The sequence below is a fragment of the Hypanus sabinus genome, chromosome 17 (assembly GCF_030144855.1).
Source record: "Hypanus sabinus isolate sHypSab1 chromosome 17, sHypSab1.hap1, whole genome shotgun sequence".
Taxonomy (NCBI): domain Eukaryota; kingdom Metazoa; phylum Chordata; class Chondrichthyes; order Myliobatiformes; family Dasyatidae; genus Hypanus; species Hypanus sabinus.
Window position 1 is genome coordinate 25837035 of NC_082722.1, and position 27610 is coordinate 25864644.

General features: G+C 39.5%; 1 protein-coding gene across 1 annotated transcript in view; it reads left to right on the forward strand.

The window, feature by feature from the left end:
* Positions 1-27610, forward strand: part of plekhg4 (pleckstrin homology domain containing, family G (with RhoGef domain) member 4) — a 176607-nt gene that overhangs the window by 39693 nt on the left and 109304 nt on the right. Inside the window, exons 6-10 of the mRNA XM_059992425.1 lie at positions 259-352; positions 4273-4359; positions 10474-10590; positions 17568-17666; positions 19267-19415. Of these exons, the coding sequence (XP_059848408.1) occupies positions 259-352; positions 4273-4359; positions 10474-10590; positions 17568-17666; positions 19267-19415 (546 nt within the window). The remainder of the gene's footprint in view (positions 1-258; positions 353-4272; positions 4360-10473; positions 10591-17567; positions 17667-19266; positions 19416-27610) is intronic.

Sequence of the window (27610 nt, forward strand, 5' to 3'; positions counted from 1 at the left end):
TAGTTGGCTTATCTACATATTGTGTCAGGAAACTTTCCTGAACACACCTAACAAACTCCACCTCATCTAAACCCTTGCTCTAAGGAGATGTCTGTCAATATTAGGAATGTTAAAATCTTCCATCACAATAACCTTCTTACTATTGCAGCATTCCAGAATCTGCCTCCCTATAGATGTTTGTTAATGTTGTTTAAAAAAGTAATCTGTTAATATGGGTAAAGCTCTTATATAATTTACTATTTTTGCTTCATGTTTCAGACAAGAAACCCAGAGTGCAGGACTGACCATTTTAGTGGATGCACGGCGTTGCTCCCCTGTGTCAGCATTATTTAAAGCTTTCAATATTTTGCAGGTGATGAATTTTAAATTTTAAATATATTTAAATAAATTTTAAATATAATTTATTAAATCTTGAAAAGTGCCCAATTTCTAAATCTTTGTTCTGGTTTTCTTGTAGCATTTAAATTAGTTATAGGTTAAGGATTGTACAGTATGAATATGTCAAGCAATTTTTAAAAAATAATGTGAATTATCCAAAGCTCTTTCTAAAAATACCCTGTTTTTAGCCATTTTAATCTAACATTAAACATGTACAAAATACCAATATTTTGTATAACCCAGTGGTAAGGGCTCTGCCTTATAGGCATAAGTGAATCAAAAGAAAGGTCTTTGCATTTGTATTCTCCTTACAAGGAAACTAAAAGCTTAGGTATTGATATGCTATTAGGAGAAATTTTGAATCTATAGGAGCTTTTGCCCTTTGCAAAATAAATTTACAAAATTCAGGATGAATCCTTCACAACTTATTTGAATCACCTGTGGTGGACTTAATTGATGCTGGCTGTGGCCAAAGGATTGAAATAGCTGAGTGCCCATGGTTCATTAACATTGAAGTCCCAGGGCAACATTAACTATAATTATATATATATGTAGCTACACAAACGTTGCTCTGAGCAGGACATTTTTACATATCCAGAAAACTGTGGGACACTTTAAATGTTTGTTTCTGTAATATGTACATCAAACAAACATAAACCACAATTCACAACACAGGTAAACGATCTCAGGCGAACAGAAATAACTGACAGGCACAATGGCAAAAATAAAATGTTTTGACTGGACAGTGTTGCTGTTCAGTGGGCCAGTGGTTTATTAACAAAAAGCTACTGACTTCTGTTTATTGTTACAATTTGTAAGTGTTGTAACTTGAAACATTGAAAATATAAATGCATTGAAACTCTAAAATGTTTCAAAGTAAAGTTTGTGGTCCACTTATTATCTAGATAAAATATGGATTATATTAATTAACACATTTACAGGGTATTTCATAATAGAGTTCAAAGTTCAAAATACATATATGTCACCATACACAAGGCTGAGATTCATTTTCTTGCAGGTATACTCAATAAAATCATATTAGAATAATAACCATAAACACAAGAAAGGTGCAGATGCTGGATATCCAAAACGTGCAAAATGCAGGAGGGATTCAGGTCAGGCAGCATCCATGGAAATGAATAAGCAGTCAACGTTTTGGGCCAAGATGAGACTATAATAGAATCAGTGAAAGACTGCACCAACTTGGGCATTCAACCAGTGTGCAAAAGACAACAAACATAGGTTGTGGGAACATTTCAATGATGGGACAAGTGAAGTTATCCTCTATAGTTCAAAAGCCTGATGGTTTTGGGATAATAACTGTTCCTGAACCTGGTAGTGTGAGTCCTGAAGACTTCCTGATGGCAGAGCTGAGATGAGCATGTCTGGGCTGGTGGGGGTCCATGATGATGGATGTTGCTTTTCTGCAACAACACTTCATGTAGATGTGCTCAGTGGTGGGGTGGGCTTTACCCATGATGGACTAGGCCATATCCACTAATTTTTGTAGAATTTTCTGTTCAAGGTCATTGGTGTTTCTATACACAGCACTGATGTAGACAGTCAATTTACTCTGCACTACACATCTGTAGAAGTTTGTCAAAGTTTTAGATGTCATGCTGAATATTTGCAAACTCCCAAGGAATAGAGGTACTGTTGTGCTTTCTTTGTAATTGCACTTGCATGCTGGACCCAGCACAATTCCTCTGAAATAATAACACTGAGGAATGTAAAGTTGCTGACCCTCTCCCCCTTTGATCCTCCAATGAAGTCTGGCCCATGGACTTCTGGTTTCTTTCTCCTGAAGTCAATAATCAGCTCCTTGGTCTTGCTGACTTTGAGTATGAATAATTTAAAAATTATATTAGTATTACCCTGTATAAAAGAAAATTCCAGCTATGCAGCAACTTTAACATTCTGTTACTGCATGGCTGCACACTCACGGAGTCTAACCTTACATCTCAGGTTAGGCGAACCTGTTGCAAGACCAAGCCTTGCAGAAGCATTTTGTTTCATAATCTCAAGGAAACACAAATCTAATCTTTTCTCATCACTTAACCTTTTAGTCTCTGCAACATTCTGGATATAGGAATGATATTGAAGAACATTTTAATCATGGGGTGCATTGAACTTTTGTAAAACAAAATACAAAATGAAGCAGTGCAATTATGAATGAGTACAAAACTCCAGAAAACATTTTTTGATGAAATACATTCAAAGAAATCAGCTAACGTGTTTTCAAGATTATAACCTGTTTTGGAGGTAAATATTTGTTACTCTACTACTGATGAGTTCTAATAGGGATATGCAGTTAAAAACAAAATTATAGAACAAACATGTTAGAATGTTTTCCATTAAGGTAATTGGAACATGTAATATTAAGTCCTTTTAAACAGATAAGTGCTTGAAAAAGAAGGAAGCAGAGAGTTTGTTAGAAGGATTAGAATGAGTAGTTTCAAGTAAAGCAAAATTATGGAAACCTGAATTTCTTTTGCGTCGTTCTTTTGTGAGATTTCTTTATGTTTTAGGGTGTAAGTGTGATAGATCTTTTCAAATATGAAATTAACTAGTGAAGTTTGCTAATTATTTAGAATGCAGTGCTATCAATATTTTGTAACAAAAATATTTTAGCTCTGCAATAAATTGATATAGCTGCACTTTGTAAAGTATCAATGAATTACATAAGCAATGAAGTTCCAAGGTGCCATTCATGCTTTGTACTATGTCAATTAATCACTGGACTTGTAAGATAAAATGTTAAATGACCATACATAGCTGCTGCTGAGAACTTTCTTATTAGGGCCATATCATATAGTTATATTAATTCTGTCAACTTTCAAGAATGTGATTATTTACATAATTTATTAGGTGGCAAACAATTAGCTGTGCTGTATATTAGAAACTACTCAACATTTACACTTTTTGACATCAGAAAAAAGTTTCATAGGGATGATAGAAATTTCCTTGCTTCTTCAGTAATGTGAAGAGGGCAGAAAATATTTGGAACATTTTTTGCAGCGATACTTCATTGGGAATTGAGATTAATTTACTTCTCACTATAAATGTCAGTATAAGTTATCGTGAACATCAGTGTACCCTGCACTCAGTACTTGGGTTCCCTTTGAATCTTTTTTATATGCTTAAATTTATATTTCTCAAAATTATTTCTTCACACTTGAAACTGATTTTCTAAATCGTGGACAATTGCATGATATCAAGGACTTCTATTAAAGTGAACATAATTGCACCTCATCCATTAGATATTAACACTGAACTTCTCTTTCAATATTTGACAGAGGTGACACCCCAAGTTTTAATACTGAACTATATATAATTCATTGTAAAATGCTTTATAATGGCTTTGTGTACAAGTTTATGTTGTTAAGAGCTTCACAGTGTTAGTGAAACAAAGTAAAAAATTATTTAAGTAATTCCATTTCTGCCATTGACTCTTACAAAGCTTAGTCATGTTGGTGTCACTTTGAGGATACCTTGAAGTACTGTTTGACCAATGAGGTTCAATTTTGTAGGACACATGGCAGCCAATCTGTGCACAACATTTTCCAGGAATAATAATTTTAGAAAGGTTGACTAAGGGATAATTACATGTAACATTGTGCATGACTGACTTGCTCTTCTTTGAAATAGTTTCTTGCAATCTTTATGCAAACATGATTTCTATGTATATTTCTATATTTTAATATAACATTGTATTTGGGTTAATGACACCTTTAAAACCATACTACTTACTGTTTTCCACAGGAGCATCAGCCTGAATTTATGTGCTGAAATGTATATAATCCTTTACAAAAAGCTTTTGAAAAAGCTATTGAAACAAATTGTAGAATGTACATCCACTACATTATATTGAATATGTTTCATACTTCTTTACAGGACACAATTCCCAACTCTGTCCATATTGTTTTGCTGCTGGTTGAACGAGACCATGTATTCCGCTTTGAGAAACCAACTTCCATGCAGGTATATATAATATCAAAAATGTTCATTAATAAATATTATTGAGACTTGATTTATATCCCCATCGAAAGTAAAATGGGCCCATAATGATATGCCAACCGTATAGTTGCATCGTATGAGGTATAGAGAACAAAGAATTCTTGAAAAGTTGTTTTGCAAATCCTTAAAAATGGCAGGACATAACAATGAAACAATTTAAACAAAAGAATGTAATCCAGAATGCTTTGCTTTATTACCTAAATTAGAGAACATAGGAGCAGGGATGTGACTCTAAAGCTGTATACATTCCCAGCTTCCTTTGGAACATCTGAAACTACAAGTAAATTGAATTCTATAAAATTATGACAGGCCTGGATAGAATAAAGTGTGATTGCTTATTTCACCTCATAAAGAAGTCCAAAACTAAGGCAACATAGATTTAAAGTAGCTGGTTAAAGAACTCGAGGAAAAAAATTATTTTTGTTATTGTATAGGGGTCAGGAGCTCTTTGCCTTTAGGAGTGACAGAGGCAACAACCCTCAACAAATTTAAACATTTCTTGATGTATACTTAAGGCATCCTAACTTGCCATCCAACAGAACTAATGCAGGAGGTTTGGATTAGATTTATCTTTTTAAACTGGCTCATTATAGTCCTGTGTCCTAAATTTTCTGTTGTTCTATGATTCTCAAATAAAACACGTATTACCCTCTGTTCAACTCATCAGTAGTTTGAATTCCAGTTTTAATTGATGAAAGGCGTACGTATTTGGGGAAAGATAACAAATAATATGTATAAATAATCTGTGGAAAAATGTAAACTCATTAATCTTGCTAAATTAACCTAGTTAAATAGATCTGCTGCCTCTGACATTGTTGATCCTCGTTAGCTTCACCTTTCCCCTAACTCTTTAATTTTCATTTTATGCTTATGGCTATTTCTATAGCTTCCTTCAGTTCTGTATGTTTTCTTAGCTTTTGTATGACCTTGTTGGAGAGCACAATGTTGCTGCTGATTTCATAACAAGCCCACCAAATATGAGTTGATACTGTCTTTTTAACTGTATTAATTGTTCATATTTGTTCAAATCCTGAACAATATCCTGAAAATCCTGTAAACCAGGTACCTTCAATACAAAAATGCACATCAGCAGCTAGCCTTCAAATACTTGTTACACAGGAGCACAAATATCCTCTTAAATCAATCTCATCATCATGAAACCTATCCACTTAGGTTTAGTCCTCATGCAGCATTTCACTTCCAGCCATTTATAGATATACAGGTCACTAAAATGGTCACATTAAGTTTTCCATTAAATAAAGCAGTATTAATTGCATAGTGTGGCGACCCATTTCCTGGCACATCTGAACCGGCTCACAATTAGCCAGCTTTCCGGCTAAGGGAGATAGCCTATGGGGGTTTGCGAGCACAGAGCTTTGGAGCCTCTGCGCCACGGGGGGCAGGTTGAGGGAGGCTTAAAAGTGAGGCTGAGGATTTCGAATAAAGTTTTTTCCTTCGACTGCAGTTACCGACTCCATGTCATAATTTTAGCGCTGCATGTAGCACACCGCTACAATTGGTGACCCGGACGGTCCAAACGATTTTTGGACCAGAAATGACCGACACCGCCTCTGTTCATGCAGTTTTGTTGAAACTGCCGGGTTTCTGGACACAGCGACCGAACCTATGGTTCCAGCAAGCCGAAGCCCAATTCCACGTTCGCCAGATCACCTCAGAAGACACCCGCTACTACTACGTGGTGAGCTCCCTCGACCAGGACACAGTGGCCCAGGTCGCGGAGTTCGTACAGTCGCCCCCGGCAGACGGCAAGTACACGGAATTCAAAGCCCTGCTCCTCAGGACTTTCGGACTCTCACGGCGCGAGCGGGCTGCCCGTTTACTGCACCTGGATGGCTTGGGCGACAGACCTCCTTCGGCTTTAATAAATGAGATGTTGTCTCTGGCCGACGGACACACACCCTGCCTCATGTTTGAGCAGGCATTCCTGGAGCAGCTGCCCGAGGACATACGCCTGCTGCTGTCCGACGCGGATTTCAGTGACCCCCGGAAAGTGGCAGCCCGGGCGGACTTGCTGTGGAACGCCAAAAAGGTGAGCGGGGCGTCCATCGCACAGATCTCCCAGCAGCAAACCAGTCCAGGCCCGGCCGCAGAGCCTGCTAACCGCCGGCGCAATGAACACTGGTGCTTCTACCACCAGCGGTGGGGCGCAGAAGCCCGCCGTTGTCGCCCGCCCTGCAAGTTCCCGGGAAACGCCAGGGCCAGCCGCCGCTGATGGCTACGGCGGCTGGCCATCGGGATAGCCTCCTGTATGTGTGGGACAGAAGGTCGGGAGGCCGGTTTTTGGTCGACACTGGTGCCGAGATCAGTGTTTTACCTCCGATGAGTTACGACACCCGCATCAGGGCACCGGGCCCCCCCCTGAGGGCCGTGAATGGCAGCACAGTAAGGACCTATGGCACCCGTCAGGTGCAGCTACAGTTCGGCTCCAGCCAGTTCACGTGGCCGCCGTAGCCCAACCGCTTCTGGGTGCGGATTTTTTGCGAGCTCACAGCCTACTGGTCGACCTGCCCAGGAAGAGACTGGTACACGCCGAGACCTTTCAGGCGTTCTCCTTGGGTGTAGCCCAGTTGCCAGCCCCTCACCTCGGCTCCATCACGCTGTCCGACAACGACTTCACCAGGGTCCTGGCAGATTTCCCATCGGTTCTGGCACCGCAGTTCATAGCGGCCATGCCCCGACACGGCATACAGCACCACATCCTGACCCAGGGACCACCCCTCCACGCCCGCGCTCGGCGGCTTCCCCCGGACAAGCTCCGACTGGCGAAGGAGGAGTTCTGGAGGATGGAGGAATTGGGGATCATCCGGCGGTCCGACAGCCCATGGGCCTCCCTCCTGCACATGCTGCCCAAAGCGACGGGAGGCTGGAGACCGTGCGGCGACTACCGCAGGCTGAACGAGGCTACCACACCGGACCGCTACCCTGTGCCGCACATTCAGGACTTTGCAGCAAACCTGTACGGCGCACGGATCTTCTCTAAGGTAGACCTTGTCCGAGGGTACCATCAAATCCCGATGCATCCTGATGACGTCCCCAAAACGGCTCTCATCACCCCGTTTGGCCTTTTCGAGTTCCTCCGCATGCCGTTCGGCCTGAAGAATGCCGCACAGACGTTCCAGCGGTTAATGGACGCAGTGGGACGGGACCTGGACTTCGCGTTCATCTATTTGGACGACATCCTCATAGCCAGCAGCAGTCATCAGGAGCACCTGTCCCACTTCCGTCAACTCTGCGCACGACTGAGTGAGTCCGGTCTTACAATCAACCCCGCCAAATGTTCAGACTCGATACCATTGACTTCCTGGGCCACAGGATTACTAGAGACGGGGCAACCCCTATGCCCGCTAAGGTAGATGTGGTCTGCCACTTCCCCCGACCCACCACGATCAAAGGCCTTCAGAAATTCGTAGGTATGGTCAATTTCTACCACCGCTTCCTCCCTTCAGCTGCCCGGATCATGCGTCCCCTGTTCGCCCTGATGTCGGGTCTGAGCAAGGACATTACCTGGGACGAGGAGTCCGCCGCTGCTTTCGTTCAAATGAAGGAAGCTTTGGCGAATGCCGCAATGCTAGTACATCCCAGAATGGATGCCCCTACCGCCCTCACAGTGGACGCATCTAACACGGCAGTCGGTGGGGTGCTGGAGTAACTCATCACAGGTCGCTGGCAACCCCTGGCGTTTTTCAGCAAACACCTGCGGCCACCCGGGCTCAAGTACAGTGCTTTCGACCGGGAACTGTTGGCGCTCTACCTGGCAATCCGGCATTTCAGGTACTTCCTAGAAGGTCGGCCCTTCACCGCGTTCACGGACCACAAACCGCTTACCTTTGTGTTTACGAAAGCGTCCGACCCCTGGTCGTCCCGCCAGCAACGCCACCTGTCCTACATCTCTGAATACACGACAGGTGTCCGGCACGTCTCGGGTAAGGACAATGTCGTGGCGGATGCGCTCTCTCGCCCTACCGTTCAGGCCCTTTCCCAAGGGGTAGACTTTGAGGCACTGGCAGAGGCGCAGCAGGCGGATGAGGAGATTCCAAGTTACAGAACCGCAGTCTCCGGTTTGCAGCTCCAGGACCTCCCCGTAGGCCCGGGTGAGAGGACCCTACTCTGTGACGTCGCCACTGGCCAGCCCCGTCCCGTCGTCCCGACAGCCTGGCGGCGCCGTGTTTTCGACTCCATTCATAACTTGGCGCATCCCTCCATCCGGACGACTGTGGATGGTTTCCAGCAGGTTCGTTTGGCACGGACTCCGCAAACAGGTCAGTGAATGGGCCAAAACATGCATGTACTGCCAGACGGCCAAGGTGCAGCGGCACACCAAAGCTCTGCCGCAGCAGTTCCATCCCGCCCACCGGCGTTTCGACCACATTCATGTGGATATCGTGGGCCCCCTGCCAGTGTCGCGTGGAGCGGCACCTCCTGACTATTGTGGACTGGTTCACAAGATGGCCAGAGGTGGTCCCGCTCACCGACACCACCTCCGAATCTTGCGCCCGAGCCCTGGATATCTCGCTTTGGTGTACCGGCCCACATTACCTCCGACAGAGGCGCCCAGTTCACCTCCAGCCTGTGGTCACCTATGGCCAGCCTTTTGGGGACACAGCTGCACCACACCACTGCCTACCACCCACAGTCGAACGGGCTAGTGGAGCGTTTCCACCGTCACCTGAAGTTGGCTCTCATGGCCCGCCTGCGAGGAGCTAACTAGGTGGACGAGCTTCCCTGGGTCCTACTCGGCATCCGCACAGTGCCCAAGGACGACCTGCATGCCTCATCGTCCGAGTTGGTATACGGCGCGCCCCTGGTCGTCCCTGGGGAGTTCCTACCAGCCCCACGGGGGCAAGAGGAAGACCCCGCAGCAGTCCTGGGCAGACTACGCGAGAAGCTCAGTAACCTGGCCCCCATACCCACTTCACAGCACAGGCAGAACCCGACCTGCGTACCCAAAGACCTGCAGAACAGTAAGTTTGTGTTTGTACGAAGGGGCGGGCATTGGCCACCGCTGCAGCGGCCATACGAGGGGCCGTTTATGGTGCTCCGGAACAACGGGTCCACGTTCGTGCTGGACGTTGGGGGGAAAGAGGAGGTTTTCACGGTGGACTGACTCAAACCGGCCCATGTGGACCTGGCGCAACCGGCCGAGTTTCTGGCACCTCAGCGCAGAGGCCGACCTCCCAAGAAGGTTCCGGCCCAGACTGTGGACATTGGGGGGTGTATCGCCGGTTCTGGGACGGGGGGGGTTATGTAGCGACCCATTTCCTGGCACATCCGAACCGGCTCATAATTAGCCAGCTTTCCGGCTAAGGGAGATAGCCTACGGGGGTTTGCGAGCACAGAGCTTTGGAGCCTCTGCGCCACGGGGGGCAGGTTGAGGGAGGCTTAAAAGTGAGGCTGAGGATTTCGAATAAAGTTTTTTCCTTCGACTGCAGTTACCGACTCCGTGTCGTAATTTTAGCGCTGCATGTAGCACACCGCTACAATAGTTTATTATATCTGAAATATCCTAAACTCTATATCCCACATTATACCAAAATTATTCTGCAAATTCTAATTATGAATCATTTTGTAATGATTTTCCTTGCACAAAAAGCTCAAAAGTAATGCATAGAAGAAATGATAACTACATAGCAATGTCCTTGCCAAAATAAATAGATACCTTAAAATGGTTAATCTCTAGTCACTGTTGTGGATTTATTGTCCAATATCCTATCACCTGAAGCCATTGAGGAAAAACCACTCTTCAGCAAGTTGCTATTGTTGCCTGTGACTTTTACTGACCCATCTATTCCCACACTTTCCTCGCTTGTGGGTAAATTATCTGGCCTCAGCCCAATACTTCACTCGACTAGTAACTTACAACATGAGAATTCACAACATAAAAAGCACCTTTGAAGCATGTTGGTATTCTTATGCTCCACACTATCACATTGTCCTATGATCTTTATGACAATTTCTTTCAATCAGATGAAAGGGATTGTTTCACTGCTTTTATTTATGCTACTGCCATAAGCTTTTAAACAGATTCCTGTTAAATAAAGTCTCTTTTTTTCTGTGCAGTTTGAAACTCTGACTTCATTGAAGTCACTACATAAACACATAGAAAGCAATCAGCTGCCATCAGAACTTGATGGAACTTTCCCCTACAGTCACAGTAGCTGGATTTGCTTTCGTATGGTGAGTGCCAGTTGAGTACATTTTTTGATACAAATTAAATGCTGAATGTAACCACCAAATTAAGATGTGTTTACAATGTACTTTGTAATTAAACAGACAAGACAAAGGAAAAAATATATGAACCATTTGGCACACCTTATGATTAGTGGTGTCTGTTCATTGTTGACAGTAGACATAGCTTCACCATGAAGTAAGAGAAGTGAAAATCAAAACTGTATTCAGTAATTTAGATTCAGTACTGTACTCAGATTCTACAAATGTAGGCAATTGAAGATAGAAAAATACCTTGCATGATAAGTCCTATCAAATTATGAAGATAGTGTGATTAAAGAAGTTTGACTGACTATTGTACAGTATCTGAGGGGTTGGATTCGATTCCTGCACATTCAGCAACTATGCGTTAACAAAAAAATACTATTGGTGCAAATGCTGAAATACCTTTTCTGTACAACGAAAGGACATGTTAGTAACACACAAAATGCTGGAGGAACTCAGTAGGTTGGGCAGCATCTTTGGAGAAAGAGTCAATGTTTCAAACTGAGACCATCACCAGGAATGGGGACTCATTGAGATCTTCCCCTTTCCTTACATGGTATTGATGAAAACGTTTTTTAAAATTGAACTAATTTGATATATCGGATGCAGGTTAGTGACAGACATCAAATATTTTTAACTGTTAACTACTTCTGTTCATGGTGTTTTGCTTGGTACAGTTAGATATCTCAAGTTGGTCTCTTAAAAAGCAAGAGGTAAAAAGAGGTAATAGATTATGCTTTCCTTTGTACTGGGAAGACTCATGTAGTCATCTTTACAAAGGCAAGCAGATTAGCATTCTAGTGATTTTATAAATGACTTGAATGAGGATGTAGAGGGATGGGTTAGTAAATTTAGTGATGACACGAAGGTTGAGCATGTTGTGGATAGTGTGAACGGCTGTCAGAAGTTACAGCTGGACATCGATAGGATGCAAAACTGGGCTGAGAAAGTGGCAGATGGAGTTCAACCCAGATAAGTGTGAGGTGGTTCATTTTGGTAGGTCAAATATGATGGCAGAATATAGTATTAATGGTAAGACTCTTGGCAGTGTGGAGGATCCGAGGGATCTTGAGGTTTGAATCCATAGGGCACTTACAGCTGCTGTGCAGGTTGGCTGTGAGGTTAAGAAGACATATGGTGTATTGGCCTTCATCAACTGTGGGGTTGAGTTCAAGAGCTGAGAGTTAATGTTACAGCTATATAGGACCCTGGTCAGACTCCACTTGGAGTATTGTGCTCAGTTCTGGTCACCTCATTACAGGAAAGATGTGGAAACTATAGAAATGGTGCAGAGGAGATTTACAAGGATGTTGCCTGGTTTGGGGTGCATGCCTTATGAAAATAGATTGAGTGAACTCGGCCTTTGCTCCTTGGCAACGGAGGATAAGAGGTGACATGATAGAGGTGTATAAGATGCTGAGAGGCATTGATTGTGTGGATAGTCAGAGGCTTTTTTCCCAGGGCTGAAATTGCTAACATGAGAGGGCAGTTTTAAGGTGCTTGGAAGTAGGTAGATAGGAGATGTTGGGTAAGTTTTTTACTCAGGGAGTGGTGAGTGTGTGGTGTTACGAATGAGGAGCAAATCTGATGGACAGAAGGGTCCAGAATCGCCAATGCCCACCCCCCCCACCTTTGAGAATTGCAAGATCGCTATTATTTTGGGTCTGAGACCCAGGAAATGAGAGAGATACACAGCATGTCAGTAATGAGGGAGACACTGGAACAGCAAGGGCAGTTGTTATAGACACTGCAGAATACACAAGGTTTGGAATGTCTCCTAACCAAAGCAGAACGGAACCACTGGTTACTGCTATTGTCTCTTGGAGAAGGAATTGTGTATTGAGTACTGTACTAGTCATTGAAACCCCTCAGTGGACAACCAGAGTGATCTGGTTGAGGGATTGCATCATCCCAACCTGATTGACATCTGAGACCCCGTGAGTGAGGATAAAAGAGGGGTCTGGGGAACACCCTTCAGATGCACCAGGAGAAACGCTAGAAATCCAATGACAGCGTTTTATAGCGAAAGCCGGTGAGAGCTCGTGTGCATCCTCCCTTGCCCGGGTGGCGGGCTCATCACAGAAGAACGGTTTAGCTAAAGGAGAGGTCATACTTGAACGGCCACAACAACGAGACACCGACGGATCAAAATCATAAAGGAAGGTTGGCAAAAACAATAGCGGTAACTGTTCCCATTCTTCTATCTATCTCTCTCTCTCTCTCTCTCTCTCCAACAATTGCAACACAGCGACAAACAAACAACGGCAGCCTGTGTGAACTGAAACGAACTTTATATTTCCATCGGACTATTCATTACCCCCTAGACAACGATAGAGCTTATTTCTTATTGATTATTATTATACCTGCACTTTTAGGTTTAGTATTGACGACATATATTATCTGTATATTTGCATTGATATTATTTTTGTGTATTTTTACTAATAAATACTGTTAAAATAGTATCATCAGACTTCAACGGACGCCTCTATCTTTGCTGATAAGTAACCCAGTTACGGGGTTCGTAACAGTGGAATGGCCAGACGGTGACAGTGATGGAGATGGATACAATGAGGTATCTTAAGAGACTCTTGGATAGGTACATAGAGTTTAGAAAAATAGAGGGCTAAGGGTAACCCTAGGTCATTTCTAAAGTAAATACATGTTCGGCACTGCATTGTGGGCCAAAGTGCCTGTTTTGTGCTGTAGGTTTTCTATGCTTCTATAATACAGAATGAATACTGGTGTAGATTTAATGATCAGTGGCAAATATTGTTATCTTGTCTCTTACTTCGCATGGCAGTTATCCTAATGGGAACTTATGGAAATAAGTGACAGGATTTTTTGTAATAAGGTACTGCATCACAAGGTTCTTGTCTCAAAGAACATCATGAAAACACTGCCAAAAGTGCATGGTGTCAATTCACACAGCTTCTACACATTGAAATATGTCAAAGTTAACAAACCATTGTATACGTAAAAGGAATTCTTGAAAAAAAATTAAGAATTTTGACATAGTGACCTTTGGACAGTTTTCTTTACTACCAACAATAATTTGAAACTCTTGGAGAAGTTCCAATCCACTAAATTAAACAGATAATAATGACGGTGTCCCAGACCGGACACAAAATCGTTAGATGAGATTGGCTTCCAGTTAGTGATTCAGAGCACACCCTACTGGTCAAATCTGAAATGCTGACAACCTCCCAGTTTCTATAACTGTAGTTATAACTATATGGTATAACTATAACAGATATTACCAGGATTTTTTAAAATCTTTTTAAGAGACTCTTGGATAGGTACATGGAACTTAGAAAAATAGAGGGCTATGGATAACCCTAGGTATTTTCTAAAGTACATGTTTGGCACTGCATTGTGGGCTGAAGGGCCTGTATTGTAATGTAAGCTTTCTATGTTCTATAAACATTGAGACATGTTGCTGATGCCTTACATGCTTACTTCAAAGAGACTGATAACACAAAGGTTGGGGGTGTTGTGGATAGTCTGAAGAGTTGTCAGAGATTACAGCAGGACATTGATAGGATGCAAAACTGGGCTGAGAAGTGGCAGATGGAGTTCAACCCAGATAAGTGTGAGGTAGTTCATTTTAGTAAGTCAAATATGATGGCAGAATATAGCATTAATGACAAGACTCTTGGCAGTGTAGAGGATCAGAGGGATTTTAGGGTACGAGTCCATAAGACATTCAAAGTTGCTTTGCAGATTGACTGGGATTAAAAAAGCATATGTTGCATTGGCCCTCATCAATCATGGGATCGAGTTTAATAGCCACGATATAAGCAGCTATATAGGACTCTGGTCAGATAGCACTTGGAAATCTGTGCTCAGTTCTGATCGCTTCAATACAAGAAGGATGTGGAAACCATAGAAAAGTTGCAGAGGAGATTTATAAGGATGTTGCTTGGATTGGAGAGCATGCCCTATGAGAATAGGTTGAGTGAACTTGGCCTTTTCTCCTTGGAGCAGCGGAGGATGAGAGGTGACCTGATAGAAGTATACGAGATGCTGATAGGCACTGATCATGTGGATTAGTCAGAGGCTTTTTCCCAGGGCTGAAGTGGCTGGCACGAGGGGGCATATTTTTAAGGTGCTTGGAAATAGATACATAGGTTGTCGGGTAAGTTTTTTTACGCTGAGAGTGGTGACTGTGTGGAATGGGCTGCGGGCAGTGGCAGTGGAGGTGGAAACGATAGGGTCTTTTAAGAGATTCCTGGATGGGTACATGGAGTTTAGAAAAATAGAAGGCTATGGGTAAGCCTAGCTAGTTCTAAGGCAAGGACATGTTTGGCACAGCTTTGTGGGCCAAAGGGGCCTGTATTATGCTGTAGGTTTTCTGTGTTTCTATGTAAATATTGTAGGATCAGTTCCCCAGCAGGAATTACTGGTGGAAAATGTGGTTGATTATCTTATAAACCGGAATGATATTAAAATAATTGTACAACTTCATTAGCCTTGCATTGTAAACTTCTAACTCAATGCAAACTAGGAATATAACTGAAAAGCTTTATAGGTACAATGCATAATGATAAACTATACATTTACCTTACTAAAATGAAGCTGTCAGAGTTCCAGGAGAATACTTCTCCTGTCAGGGTCACCTGATGTACAGTCTAGCATCACTTTATGGTATTAAATCAACCTTTGCTTAGAAGCTATCATGTATTTATGTGTTTTATGTTTTTTTATTATTGTGTTCTTTATCTTACTGTGTTTTTTTGTGCTGCATCGGATCTGAAGTAACAATTATTTTGTTCTTTACACTTGTGTATTGGAAATGATATTAAACAACCTTGAATCTGGAATCAGTAATCTATTTTGAAATACTTATTGCTCATTGTTACGAGCCAAGTAACTGGGTTACTTACCAGCAAAGATAGAGGCATCCGTTGGAGTATGATGATACTATTTTTAACGGTATTTATTAGTAAAAATACACAAAAATAATATCAATGCAAATATACAGATAATATACGTCATCAATACTAAACCTAAAAGTGTGGGTATAATAATAATCAATAAGAAATAAGCTCTATCGTTGTCTAGGGGATAATGAATTGTCCGATGGAAATTTAAAGTTCATTTCAGTTCATACAGACTGCAGCCGTTGTTTGTTTGTCGCTGTGTTGCAATTGTTGGAGAGAGAGAGAGAAATAGAAAAACTTGCAGGCTTTCCTGGTTACAATCTTGATCTGTATCCGTCCTTTAGCTAGACCGTTCAGTGGAGGACTCATCACCCAGGCAAGGATGGACACACACACAAGCCCCCCACTGGTCTTGTACATTTCTCCTGGTGTGAATGAGGGGTGTTTCCCAGACCCCTCTTTTATCCTCACTCACGGGGTCTCAGATGTCAATCAGGTGGGATGATGCAATCCCTCAACCAGACCACTCTGGTTGTCCCCTGAGGGGTTTCAATGACTAGTACAGTACTCAAAGCACAATTCTTTCTCCAAGAGACAATAGCAGTAATCAGTGGTTCCGTTCCGCATTTGTTAGGAGACATTCCAAACCTTGTGTATTCTGCGGTGTCTATAACAACTGCCTTTGCTGTTCCTGTGTCTCTCGTTACTGACATGCTGTGTATCTCTCTCATTTCCTGGGTCTCAGACCCGAAATAATAGTGATCTTGCGATCCTCAAAAGGGGGGGGGGGGCATTGGCGATTCTGGACCTTTCTGTCCATCAGATTTGCTTCTCATTAGTAACATCATTCACAAGAAGACTGATATTTGGTGAAGGGTAAAAGTCCTCCCCACCTAAGCCCACCTTTGCATCCTAAAATGTGCTGAACTGTAAAAGTTTCTCAATGACTTAAGAGTTTTTGTTGGTCATAATAAAAAGAAAGCTGATTTTGCATATGTTGGGTACTTTGTTCTGCAAAAGAAGCTAAGAAATTGGACTGAAAATCTGTGCTGATTGAGCTGTCAAATAATGATATTTATCAAGCTACAAGTTCCATGCTGAACAGAATGTGCTCCTGGCTTGACATAAAATTAAAATTATAGCCCTTTAATGCACCCATTGCTTCATTATGTGGGTACATTAAGCAGTGCAGGTATAGTTTTAATCAGCATCTTGCACTGGTGAAATCAGAATCTGAACATGGAGCTATTATGCGACAAATCACATTTTCATTATATTCCCATCCCTTGCTTTCTGACAGTGTACGTACAGTTAGGGTTCATACATGTGCTATAGTGGTGCTTTTCTTGTGGAAAAGCTGAAAACAAATATGGCTATAATTCTGGAAATGCCCTACTATGTCTTCCAAGAGACATTGTCAAATACCCAAGTATAACACGCACTGTACCTTTCTCCCAAAACTACCTTCCTTTTTCATTCATTAGTCTCTTCCTTCAAATGAATGAGCAAACAATTTGCTTACACAATACAGTATATTTTAAAGTTTACAAAGAGTTATTTCACTCATTAATACTGAAAAGCTAATATTAATAGCAAAATGAAATACTGATACATTTATCAAAAGTAGTACTTTGGCTAGAACTAGTTTGTGTATAATACAATCTTAACACAATCCATGGAAGACAAACTGGGCTGCTTTTCTATGTGGTTGCAGGGGATGAGGAACTGCTACATGCTTGTTCTTGCAGAAATGTGACTTCAGGACTACATCCCATGAACTGTCGTTCCTCAGGCCATGCCACTCATGTACCTGGGCTAATAGTATTTTGTGTCTTTATGTGATGTTTTTATATGTACTGTGTGTGACTGTGTTTTGCATCATTGGCCTGGAGGAATGCTATTTTGTTTAGCTGTATACATGCGTGTTGTTGAATGGCAATTGAACTTGATAAAACTGACAATTCTACTTTTTTAAATTTTCTGTATTTCACTCGGAAGATACTTAGAATGCACTGAGGTTGTATCTTTTAAATTCTCTTTATTAACTTTGTGTCCCTACAGAAACTGGAACAGCTTATGCAGGGATGTAAAGATGCACATAGTCTCATCCAAAGTAACATAGTTAACCTGAGATCAAGTAAACTGTCAGAAACTACAGAGGTAATTGTTAAGTTTTTATGTTCTAAAACATTTTAATAATTTTCACCTATAGCAACCTGTGAACTGTAACCAGAGTTTTGCAGATAGGTGTTTTACCTCCAATGGATAATGACATATTAATATTAATGGTATATTAATAAAGTCAGTTTAGTTTTCACTATTCAGCAGTTAAATGCTTTCATTTTATAAACTTTAATCAAATAAACTAAATAATAGTTTATTTGATTAAAATATTCATGTGCATTAAGCTTAAATGTTTTTATACATTCATTTTTGGTATCTAGAGATTACTGACAAGGACATTTATTGTCCAACTGTAGTTAGCTTTGAGAAGGTGATGATAAGCTATTTCCCTGGACTGCTGCAGTTTTTCTCAGGAATATATGCCACAGTGCTGTTAACTAGGCTGTGTCACAACTTAGATCAAACAACAGTGATGAAATAGTCTTACATTTTCAAGTCAGTATGCTTTGTGCTTGGAGGGGAAATTGACAGGGTGATATTCTCAGGCGTTCAGGAGCTTGTATTTTCTAGTGGTAGAGGTCACAAGTTCACAAGTTTGAAAGGTACTGTTAGTGTATCCCAGGCATGTGACAGCAATGCATGTGGCATAGGGATGAATATTTATGGTGATGGCTAGGATTTCTTGAGTGTTGTTAGAACAGCACACAACTGTCAGTAGACAACTATTAGTATTCCATTGAGCTCCTCACTTGTGCTATTTAGCTAGTGAAAAGTTTTGGGATATCAAGAGTTAATTGTTGTTGGTGCTGGAATATGTGCCCCCAGCACATTTTTAAGTTGTGTTAACTGTTAATGCAAAGAATAGATTTCACCGTATGCTTGATGTACGTGTGATAAATAAATGAATCTGAAACTATACATAGCCTCTATCTTGTTCTTGTATTTATGACTTATGGATGTTTCTGGTCAATGGTAACCTGTAGTATGTTGGTGGTGGGTGATATAGTGATGTTAATGTCAGGGAAAGATGTTATACTTTCTGTTCTTGGTGCTGGTCATTTCCTGACATTGTCATGACATTAATATATTTTGCCACATTATTATATAATACGATAACTATAATGATTGATTTTTTATATATATTCAGCCACAGAATTGTTTCACACTTACAATATAGTGGTTATGTTCTTTTGATGTGACTCCCGATCTTGGGTCTAAAGCCCAGACCTTTCCACTAGCTGTTCAATTTCAACCATTTTTGGAGAAGGGGTGGGACTCTCTGTGTATATTTTAAGTATGTTATACTTTGTTTAGTGTAAAAACTAAGTGACATGGGAATCCTTTTCCAAGAGGTTTTCACAGTTTCATCCCAGGACTAAACTCTCAAAATGCATTATTACTTTTGTACCAATATAGTTAAAACATGAAGATTCCTTGTTCCTCAAAAAACTTAGTTTTACTGCTTTGAAAATTGAAAGCCTTTTACTGTAAGCCTAATAATAATATTGACAACTAACTCTTCAAAAGACATGTGTTTTACCAAAAATGATTATTGATTTGATTATATTAACATTGTTGAGTGTTAGGTAAATGATTTATTTTGTAACTTATGCATATAATTTAAATTTGTTTACAGGAGGCTAGAGTTCTTTTGCAGCAATATAAGCAAGTTATGAACAATGTACTGGAGGATAGGAGTTTGGTTAAATTGCAGCTTGAAGGAGGAGTAATCCTTGCCAGACTAAGAAAAGAGGAGTCGTATATCCCTGGAGCAGGAATGTTCAGGTAACTTTAAATATTTTTCTTGCAAAGCAAAGAGCATGAATTTTGGTATCCACAGTCTAGTTACTACTTCTGCAGATACCATGGAGGAAAAAAAATTACAGGCCTCCTTAAATCAAAATAAATGAGGAATAAGAACTTATACTACTGATTGAAGCCAGCAAAGGTGCATGTGATGTGACTGACTAAATAGAGGTACAAGGAAGTTGACTAGGAAATATAAAAGTCTTTATTCACATAGGGAACTTTCAGGAGAGAGAATGAGGACATGTTCAAGAGAATCCAACTCTCACTCTCTGAGCCAATGTTCTATATTTTAATAAACAATTAACTACAGTTTCAGTTGTTATATTTACCTACTTAATTTTAACATTTTGGATATAGGCAGTAATTTTCAAAATGATATATTTACAATGGCAATGCATCCCAATGAGTGGAACCCCTTTGAATATTCACTACTGAAGTTTGTTCCGAAGGACCCAGAGTAGAAACTGCAGGCATATAAAATATAAACACAAGATTCTACAGCTGCTAGAAATCCAGAGGAACACATAAGTAATACTGGATAAATGCAGGCAAGTCCCACAGCATCTATGTAAAGGTATGAATAGTCAAGTTTTCAGGCAGAGACCTCAGGGAAAAGAAGCTAGAGTAAGAAAGTTGGGAAAAGTAGTACAAGCTCAAAGGTGATAGGTGAAGCTTGGTTTGGGGGGGGGGGTATGATAGGTGGTTGAGGGAGGGGCAATGAAGTGAGAAGCTGGGAGGTGATTCGTGGTAAAGGTAAAGAACTGAGGAAGGAGGAGTCTGAAAAGAGAGAAGAATAGACTGAGAGAAAGGGAAGGAGGAAGGGTGTGGGGAGGGGGCTGTTAGTGATAGGCAGGGCAGAGAAGAGAAGAGGTAAGTAGGGAGCTGAGTGGGCAATGGAAGAAGAGAGGAGGAGGGGGGAAATTATCAGAGGTTAGAGGTTACCAGGCCAGTCTGAAAAAATCGCTGAGCATCTACCATCAATGGATCACTTGCAATACCAGAGGAAACAACACACTGGACCATTGCTCCACCACCATCAAGAATGCTTACCGTGCTATTCTACGCCCTCACTTCGGGAAATCTGATCACCTAGCTGTACTTGTACTCCCTGAGTATAGGCAGAGACTGAAGACTGCAACACCCGCAGTGAGGACCAAGAAGGTATGGACAGGGAAGCACAGGAGTGCCTATAGGACTGCTTTGAATTGGTGGACTGAACTGTATTCAGGGACTCATCTTCGAACCTGGATGAGTATGCTGCTTTTGTTACCGACTTCATTAAAACCTGTGTGGATGAGTGTGTGCCCACAAAGACTTACTGTACATTCCCAAACCAAAAGTGGTGGATGAATCAGTAGGTATGTCGTCCACTGATGGCTAGATCTGTGGCATTTAAGTCTGGCAACCCAGGACTGTACCAGAAAACCAGGTATGATTTGCAAAGTGCTGTTTCAAGGGCGAAGAGACAATTTCGAACAAGGTTGGAGCAGCATCAGATACATGACTACTCTGGCAGGGTCTGCAAGACATTATTCCCTACAAAGCAAAACCCAGTAGCATGAATGACAGCAATACTTCACTACCATATGAACTCAATGCCTTCTATACATGCTTTGAAAGGGACAACACAACTACAGCTGTGAAGATCCCTGCTGCACCTGATGACCCTGTGATCTCTGTCTCAGAGGCCAATGTTAGGCTGTCTTTAAAGAGAGTGAACCCTCTCAAGACAGAAGGACCCAATCGAGTACCTGGTAAGGCTCTGAAAACCTGTGCCAACCAACTAGTGGGTGTATTCAAGGACATTTTCAATCTCTCACTGCTGTGGGCAGAAGTTCTCACTTGCTTCAAAAAGGCAACAATTATACCAGTGTCTAAGAAGAATATTGTGGGCTGCCTTAATGGCTATTATCCAGTAGCACTCACATTGACAGTGATGAAATGCTTTGAGAGGTTGGTCATGACTAGACTGATCTGCTGCCTCAACAAGGACCTTGATCCATTGCAATTTTCCTATCGCCACAATAGGTCAATGGCAGACGCAATCTCAATGACTCTCCACACAGCTTTAGACCACCTGGACAACACAAACACCTATATCAGAATACTGTTTATCAGCATTCAATACCATCATTCCAACAATCCTGATTAAGACATTGCAGAACCTGGGCCTCTGTACCTCCCTCTGAAATTGGATCCTCGACTTCCTAACCAGAAGGCCACAGTATGTGCAGATTGGTGATAACATATCCTCCTTGCTGATGATCTACACTGGTCCACCTCAGGGGGGTGTTCTTAGCCCACTGCTCTACTCTCTGTATACTTATGACAGCGTGGCTAGGTATAGCTCAGATACCATCTATAAATTTGCTGACGATACAACCGTTGTTGGTAGAATTTCAGGTGCTGATGAGAGGGCACACAGGAGTGAGATATGCCAGCTAGTGGAGTAGTGCTGCAGCAACAACCTGGCACTCAATGTCAATAAGATGAAAGAGCTGAATGTTGACTTCAGGATGAGTAAGACAAAGGAACACATACCAATCCTCACAGAGGAATCAGAAGTGGAGAGAGTGAGCAGCTTCAAGTTCCTGAGTGTCAAGATCTCTGAGGAGCTAACTTGGTCCCAACGTATCAATGTGGTTATAAAGAAGGCAAGACAGCAGCTATACCTTATTAGGAGTTTGAAGAGATTTGGCATGTCAACAAATCCACTCAAAAACTTCTATAGTTGTACAGTGGAAAGAGCATTCTAACAGGCTGCATCACTGTCTGGTATGGTGGGTGGTGGGGGGGTGCTACTGCACAGGACCGAAAGAAGCTGCAGAAGGTTGCAAATCTAGTCAGCTCCATCTTGGTACTAGCCTACAAAGTACCCAGGACATCTTTAGGGAGTGGTGTCTCAGAAAAACAGTGTCCATTATTATGGACCTCCACACGCCATGCCCTTTTCTCACAGTTACCATCAGGTAGGAGGTACAGAAGCTTGAAGGCACACACTCAGCAATTCAGGAACAGCTTCTTCCCCTCTGCCATCTGATTCCTAAATAGACATTGAATCTTTGGACACTATGTCACTTTTTCTTGATATACATTTTCTCTGTTTTTGCACAATTTTTTGTAATCTATTCAACATACGTAATTGATTTACTGGTTTATTTATTATTTCTTTTATTTTATTTTCTCTCTCTGCTAGATTATGTATTGCTTTGAACTGCTGCTACTAAGTTAACAAATTTCACATCACATGCTGGAGATTCTGATTTCTTAAATCGATATTCATGCCATCATTTGGAATATGAGGTGTTGTTCCTTCAACCTGAAAAGTAAAAGTGTCTTTTACTTTTGTTACGTATCCCGTAACTGGATAACTTACCAGCAAAGATAGAGAGGTCCGTTGAAGTCTGATGTCACTATTTTCAAACGTTTTTATTTATAAAGGGGCACAAAAGTAAGGTTAATACAAACATTCAGATAATGCACATCATCAATACTCAATCTAAAGCGCGGGTATAGTAATAATCATCATTCAGTCTTCAGTATCACTGGGGACAATGGCTAGGATTTTAACAGAAGGTGAAGGTTCCTGTGCACTAAGTCTCTTCCTGAAGTGGCAGGTGAGAACTGGATTGATTCATATTGTAAAGGGAGTTTCTTCTTTTTCTTTGTTACTGCGTATGTAAATCAAAATAGCTTCTTTGTTTTGATAGGGGTAGGAATGCTTCTTTGTATGCTAAGTGCTTTCTCTCGCAGTTGTTTAGCTTTAGACTTGCTGATATTGGGATTGTGTTCATTTGTTAACCAATGGGGGAATGTTATTTTATCTTGTGGGGCTGGGAGCTTGGGGATTTTTGCGGTCTTTTGAGGAGTCGGGAAGAAGCCACTGAAGAAGGTGGACGCGCGCTGCACTGCTCAGTCGACCACCAGGGTGGTCCCAGGTGCAAGGACATGGAGGTCGAAGGAAAGTGACGAGTGGTCGAATGGTTTGATGGTTGAGCTCCAACGATGTGCACTAAACTGACTGAACTTTTTTTTGAATCCTTGCGGGCTGATTGATTGATTGATCGAATTAATTAATTAATCATTTTTAGAAAATTACGAAGAATAAATGTGATGATAAAATAGTGAGGAGAAAAATAATATTAACCCTCGCCCCTCCCCTTAACCCTCCCCCCCTTAACCCTTATCTAAAGAAAGAAAAAAAGAAGAGAAAGATTGCCTGGATGTCGGAGGATCCCCATATGCTCCATGGAGTTCAAAATAATTTTAGTATTTATTTTTACTTTCCACTATAATTTTATCTTCAAAGGACCTATGTATTTAATCCTATCTTTTGTAAGTATGGGAACCAAATTTTCAAAAATATATCATATTCATTTCTTAGGTTGTATGTAATTTTTTCAAGTGGAATACAACTATGTATTTCATTTTTCCAACAATCCATAGTTAAATATAAATCAGATTTCCAAGTAACTGCAATAACTTTTTTGGCTAATGCCAATGCAATTTTTAAATAAAAATTTCTGATACTTATTCAAGTTAAGTTTTGGTATTGTCCCTTCAATGTCTCCTAATAAAAATAATACTGGACTATGTGGGAGTTGTACTCCAGTAATTTGTTCCAATAAAAGTCTTAGATTTATCCAAAATGGTTGAATTTTAAAACAAGACCAAGTAGAATGTAAAAAAGTACCAATTTCTTGATTACATCAAAAACATTGGTCAGACATATTTGAATTTAATCTATTTGTTTTCTGTGGTGTTATATATAATTGATGTAAAAAATTATATTGTATTAATCTAAGTCGAACATTTATTGTATTTCTCATACTATCAGAACATAATCTTGACCAGTTTTTTCTATCTATTTTAACATTCAAATCGGATTCCCATTTTTGTCTTGATTTATGAATTCCTGATTTGTCTGTTTTTGAATCAAATTATACATACAAGATGTAATTTTTAAAATTTTTCCTTTTTGAATTAATATTTCTATTTCACTAGGTTTTGGCATCAACATCGTTTATCCCAGCTTTTCTCGTAAATAAGCCTTTAATTGAAAATAACAGAAAAGAGTGTTATTTGATATTTTATATTTATTTTTTAATTGATCAAACGACATCAATATACCTCCTTCAAAACAATCATCTATATATCTAATCCCCTTTTGGAACCAATTATATAAAAGTTTATTATCCATTGTAAAAGGAATAAGCCTATTTTGAATTAAAGTTTTTTTTTGCTAATAAAGATTTCTTTATCTCATTGTCCATATTTACCTTATTCCATAAATCAATCAAATGTTGTAATATAGGAGATTCTTTTTTTTTCCCGTATCCATTTGGATTTCTATTTATATATAAAATCTTCTGGTATGTTTTCTCTATCTTATATAATGCTATTCTAATCCATGCCGGTTTTTCTTAATCAAAAAAAAGACGCAATAAATCTAAGTTGATTTACTTTATAATAATTCTTAAAATTTGGAAGTTGTAGCCCTCCTAAATCAAATTTACATGTCAATTTTTCCAATGATATTCTTGACATCTTTCCTTTCCAAAGAAATTTCCTTACATATTTATTCAGTTCTTGAAAAAACTTCTGAGGTAATTGTATTGGTAAAGTTTGGAATAAAAATTGCAATCTAGGAAATCTATTCATTTTTACAGCATTAACTCTACCTATTAATGTTATTGATAACATCATCCATTTATCAAGATCCTCTTTTATTTTTTTTAATAATGGCAAATAATTTTGTTTATATAATTTTTTTACATTATTATCAACTCAAATACCTAAATATTTTATCCCATTTATTGACCATTGAAATTGAGTTACTAATCAACATTGATTACAATTTCCTTTGGTAAGGGGTAAAATTTCACTTTTATCCCAATTTACTTTATACCCTGATTCTTTCCCATATTCTTCAAATCTAAAAGATAATCTTTGCAAAGATTGCAGTGGGTTTGTTAAATAAATCAAAACATCATCAGCAAATAAATTAATCTTATATTCCTCTTGATTAACTCTAAAGCCCCCAATGTCTGAATCTGTTCTAATTAATTCAGCTAATGGTTCTATTGCCAATACAAATAAAGCAGGTGATAATGGGCAGCCTTGTCTAGTTGACCTCGTTAAGCAAAATGGTGTTGAAATCTGACCATTTGTAACTACTTTAGCTTGAAGATTAGTATTAAAATTTTAATCCATAGTATGAAAGATTTTCCTAACTCATATTTTTCCAATACTTTAAATAAAAAATCCCATTCCCATCTATCAAATGCTTTTTCTGCATCCAAAGCAACTGCCACACTCATTTCCTCTCTTTTTTGTGCCAAATGAATTGTACTAAGTAACCAGGTTATATTATCCACTGATTGTTTTTAATAAAACCTGTTTGATCCATATGTATTAATTTTGGTAAATATTTAGATATTCTATTATATTAAATTTTTGCTATTATTTTATCTGTATTCAACAAAGAAATAGGCCTATATGATGTTGGTTTTAAAGGATCTCTATCTTTTTTTGGCAATACAGTTATGATTGCTGTTAAAAAAGATTGTGGGAGTTCATGCATTCTTTCCACTTGGTATATTAATTCCATAAAAGGAGGAATTAATAAATCTTTAAATTTTTTATAAAATTCAGGAGGAAAACCATCTTCTCCTGGGGATTTATTACTCTGAAGTGATCCTAAAGCTTCTTCAACCTCTTTTAATGTAAAGGGCATATCTAATCCTTTCTGTTCTTCCAAATTTAATTTTGGAAGGGTTATTTGTGATAAAAATTTATCTATCTCAGCAATCTTATTTTGTGATTCTGATTGATATAGTTCAGTATAAATTTTTTTTAAAGTTTCATTAATTTCTAAAGGTTTATAAGTAATCTTATTTACACTTGTTCTAATTGCATTTATTGTTTTAGAAGCCTGTTCTGTTTTCAACTGCCAAGCAAGAATTTTATGTGATCTTTCGCCTAATTCATAATATTTCTGTTTAGTTCTCATAATTACTTTTTCTGTACGATATATCTGGAGTGTATTATATTGTAGTTTTTTATTGACAAGTTGTCTTCATTTTTCTTCTGTCATATATCTTTGAGATTCTTTTTCTAACTTTATGATATCTTTTTCCAATTGATCTATTTCTGCCATGTATTCCTTCTTAATTTAGATGTGTAACTTATAATCTGACCCCTTAAATATGCTTTCATCGCTTCCCATAATACAATTTTATGCTCAACTGAATGTAAATTTGTATCCAAAAAAATTGAATCTATGTTTTTTCATAAAATCACAAAAATCTTGACGTTTTAATAAAATTGAATTAAATCTCCATCTATAAATCGATTCCTCCTTATCCATCATTATCATTGTCATTATCAAGGGGGAATGATCTGACAGTATTCTTGCTTTATATTCCACACTTTTCACTCTATCTTGAATATTTTTTGATAATAAAAAAAATCAATTCTTGAGTAAGTTTTATGTCTATTTGAATAAAATGAATAATCTCTTTCTCTTGGATTAATTTTTCTCCATATATCAATCAGGTTTAAATCTTTCATTAATGATAAAGTTAGTTTTATTACTTTTGAGTTTGTAGCAACTTTAGTTGACCTATCCAAAACTGGATCTAAACAAAAATTAAAATCTCCACCTATTAATATTTTATCATGTGCATCAGCCAAGTTCAAAAAAACTTCTTGTATGAATTTTGCATCATTTTCATTTGGTGCATAAATGTTCATAAAAGTCCATAATTTTGAAAAAAATTTGACAATGTATAATCACATATCTCCCCACAGAATCAATTACTACATTTTGTATTTTAATTGATAAAGATTTATTAACCAAAATTGCAACTCCTCTCAATTTTGAATTAAATGAAGCTGCAATGACATTTCCAACCCAATCCCTCTTTAATTTCTTATGTTCTGTTTCTGTTAAATGTGTTTCTTGTAAAAAAGCTATATCTCCTTTCATTTCATTAATGTATGTTAAAACTCTTTTTCTTTTCACAGGTCCATTAATTCCATTAACATTAAAACTTTAAAAATTAAGTAAATTGATCATTCATAATACCTTGGGAACTCTTTAAAATTCTCCATGTTGCTATGAGTTTCTCCCCAACCATCCAGGCAAAAAAGAAGAAAAATAGATGAAA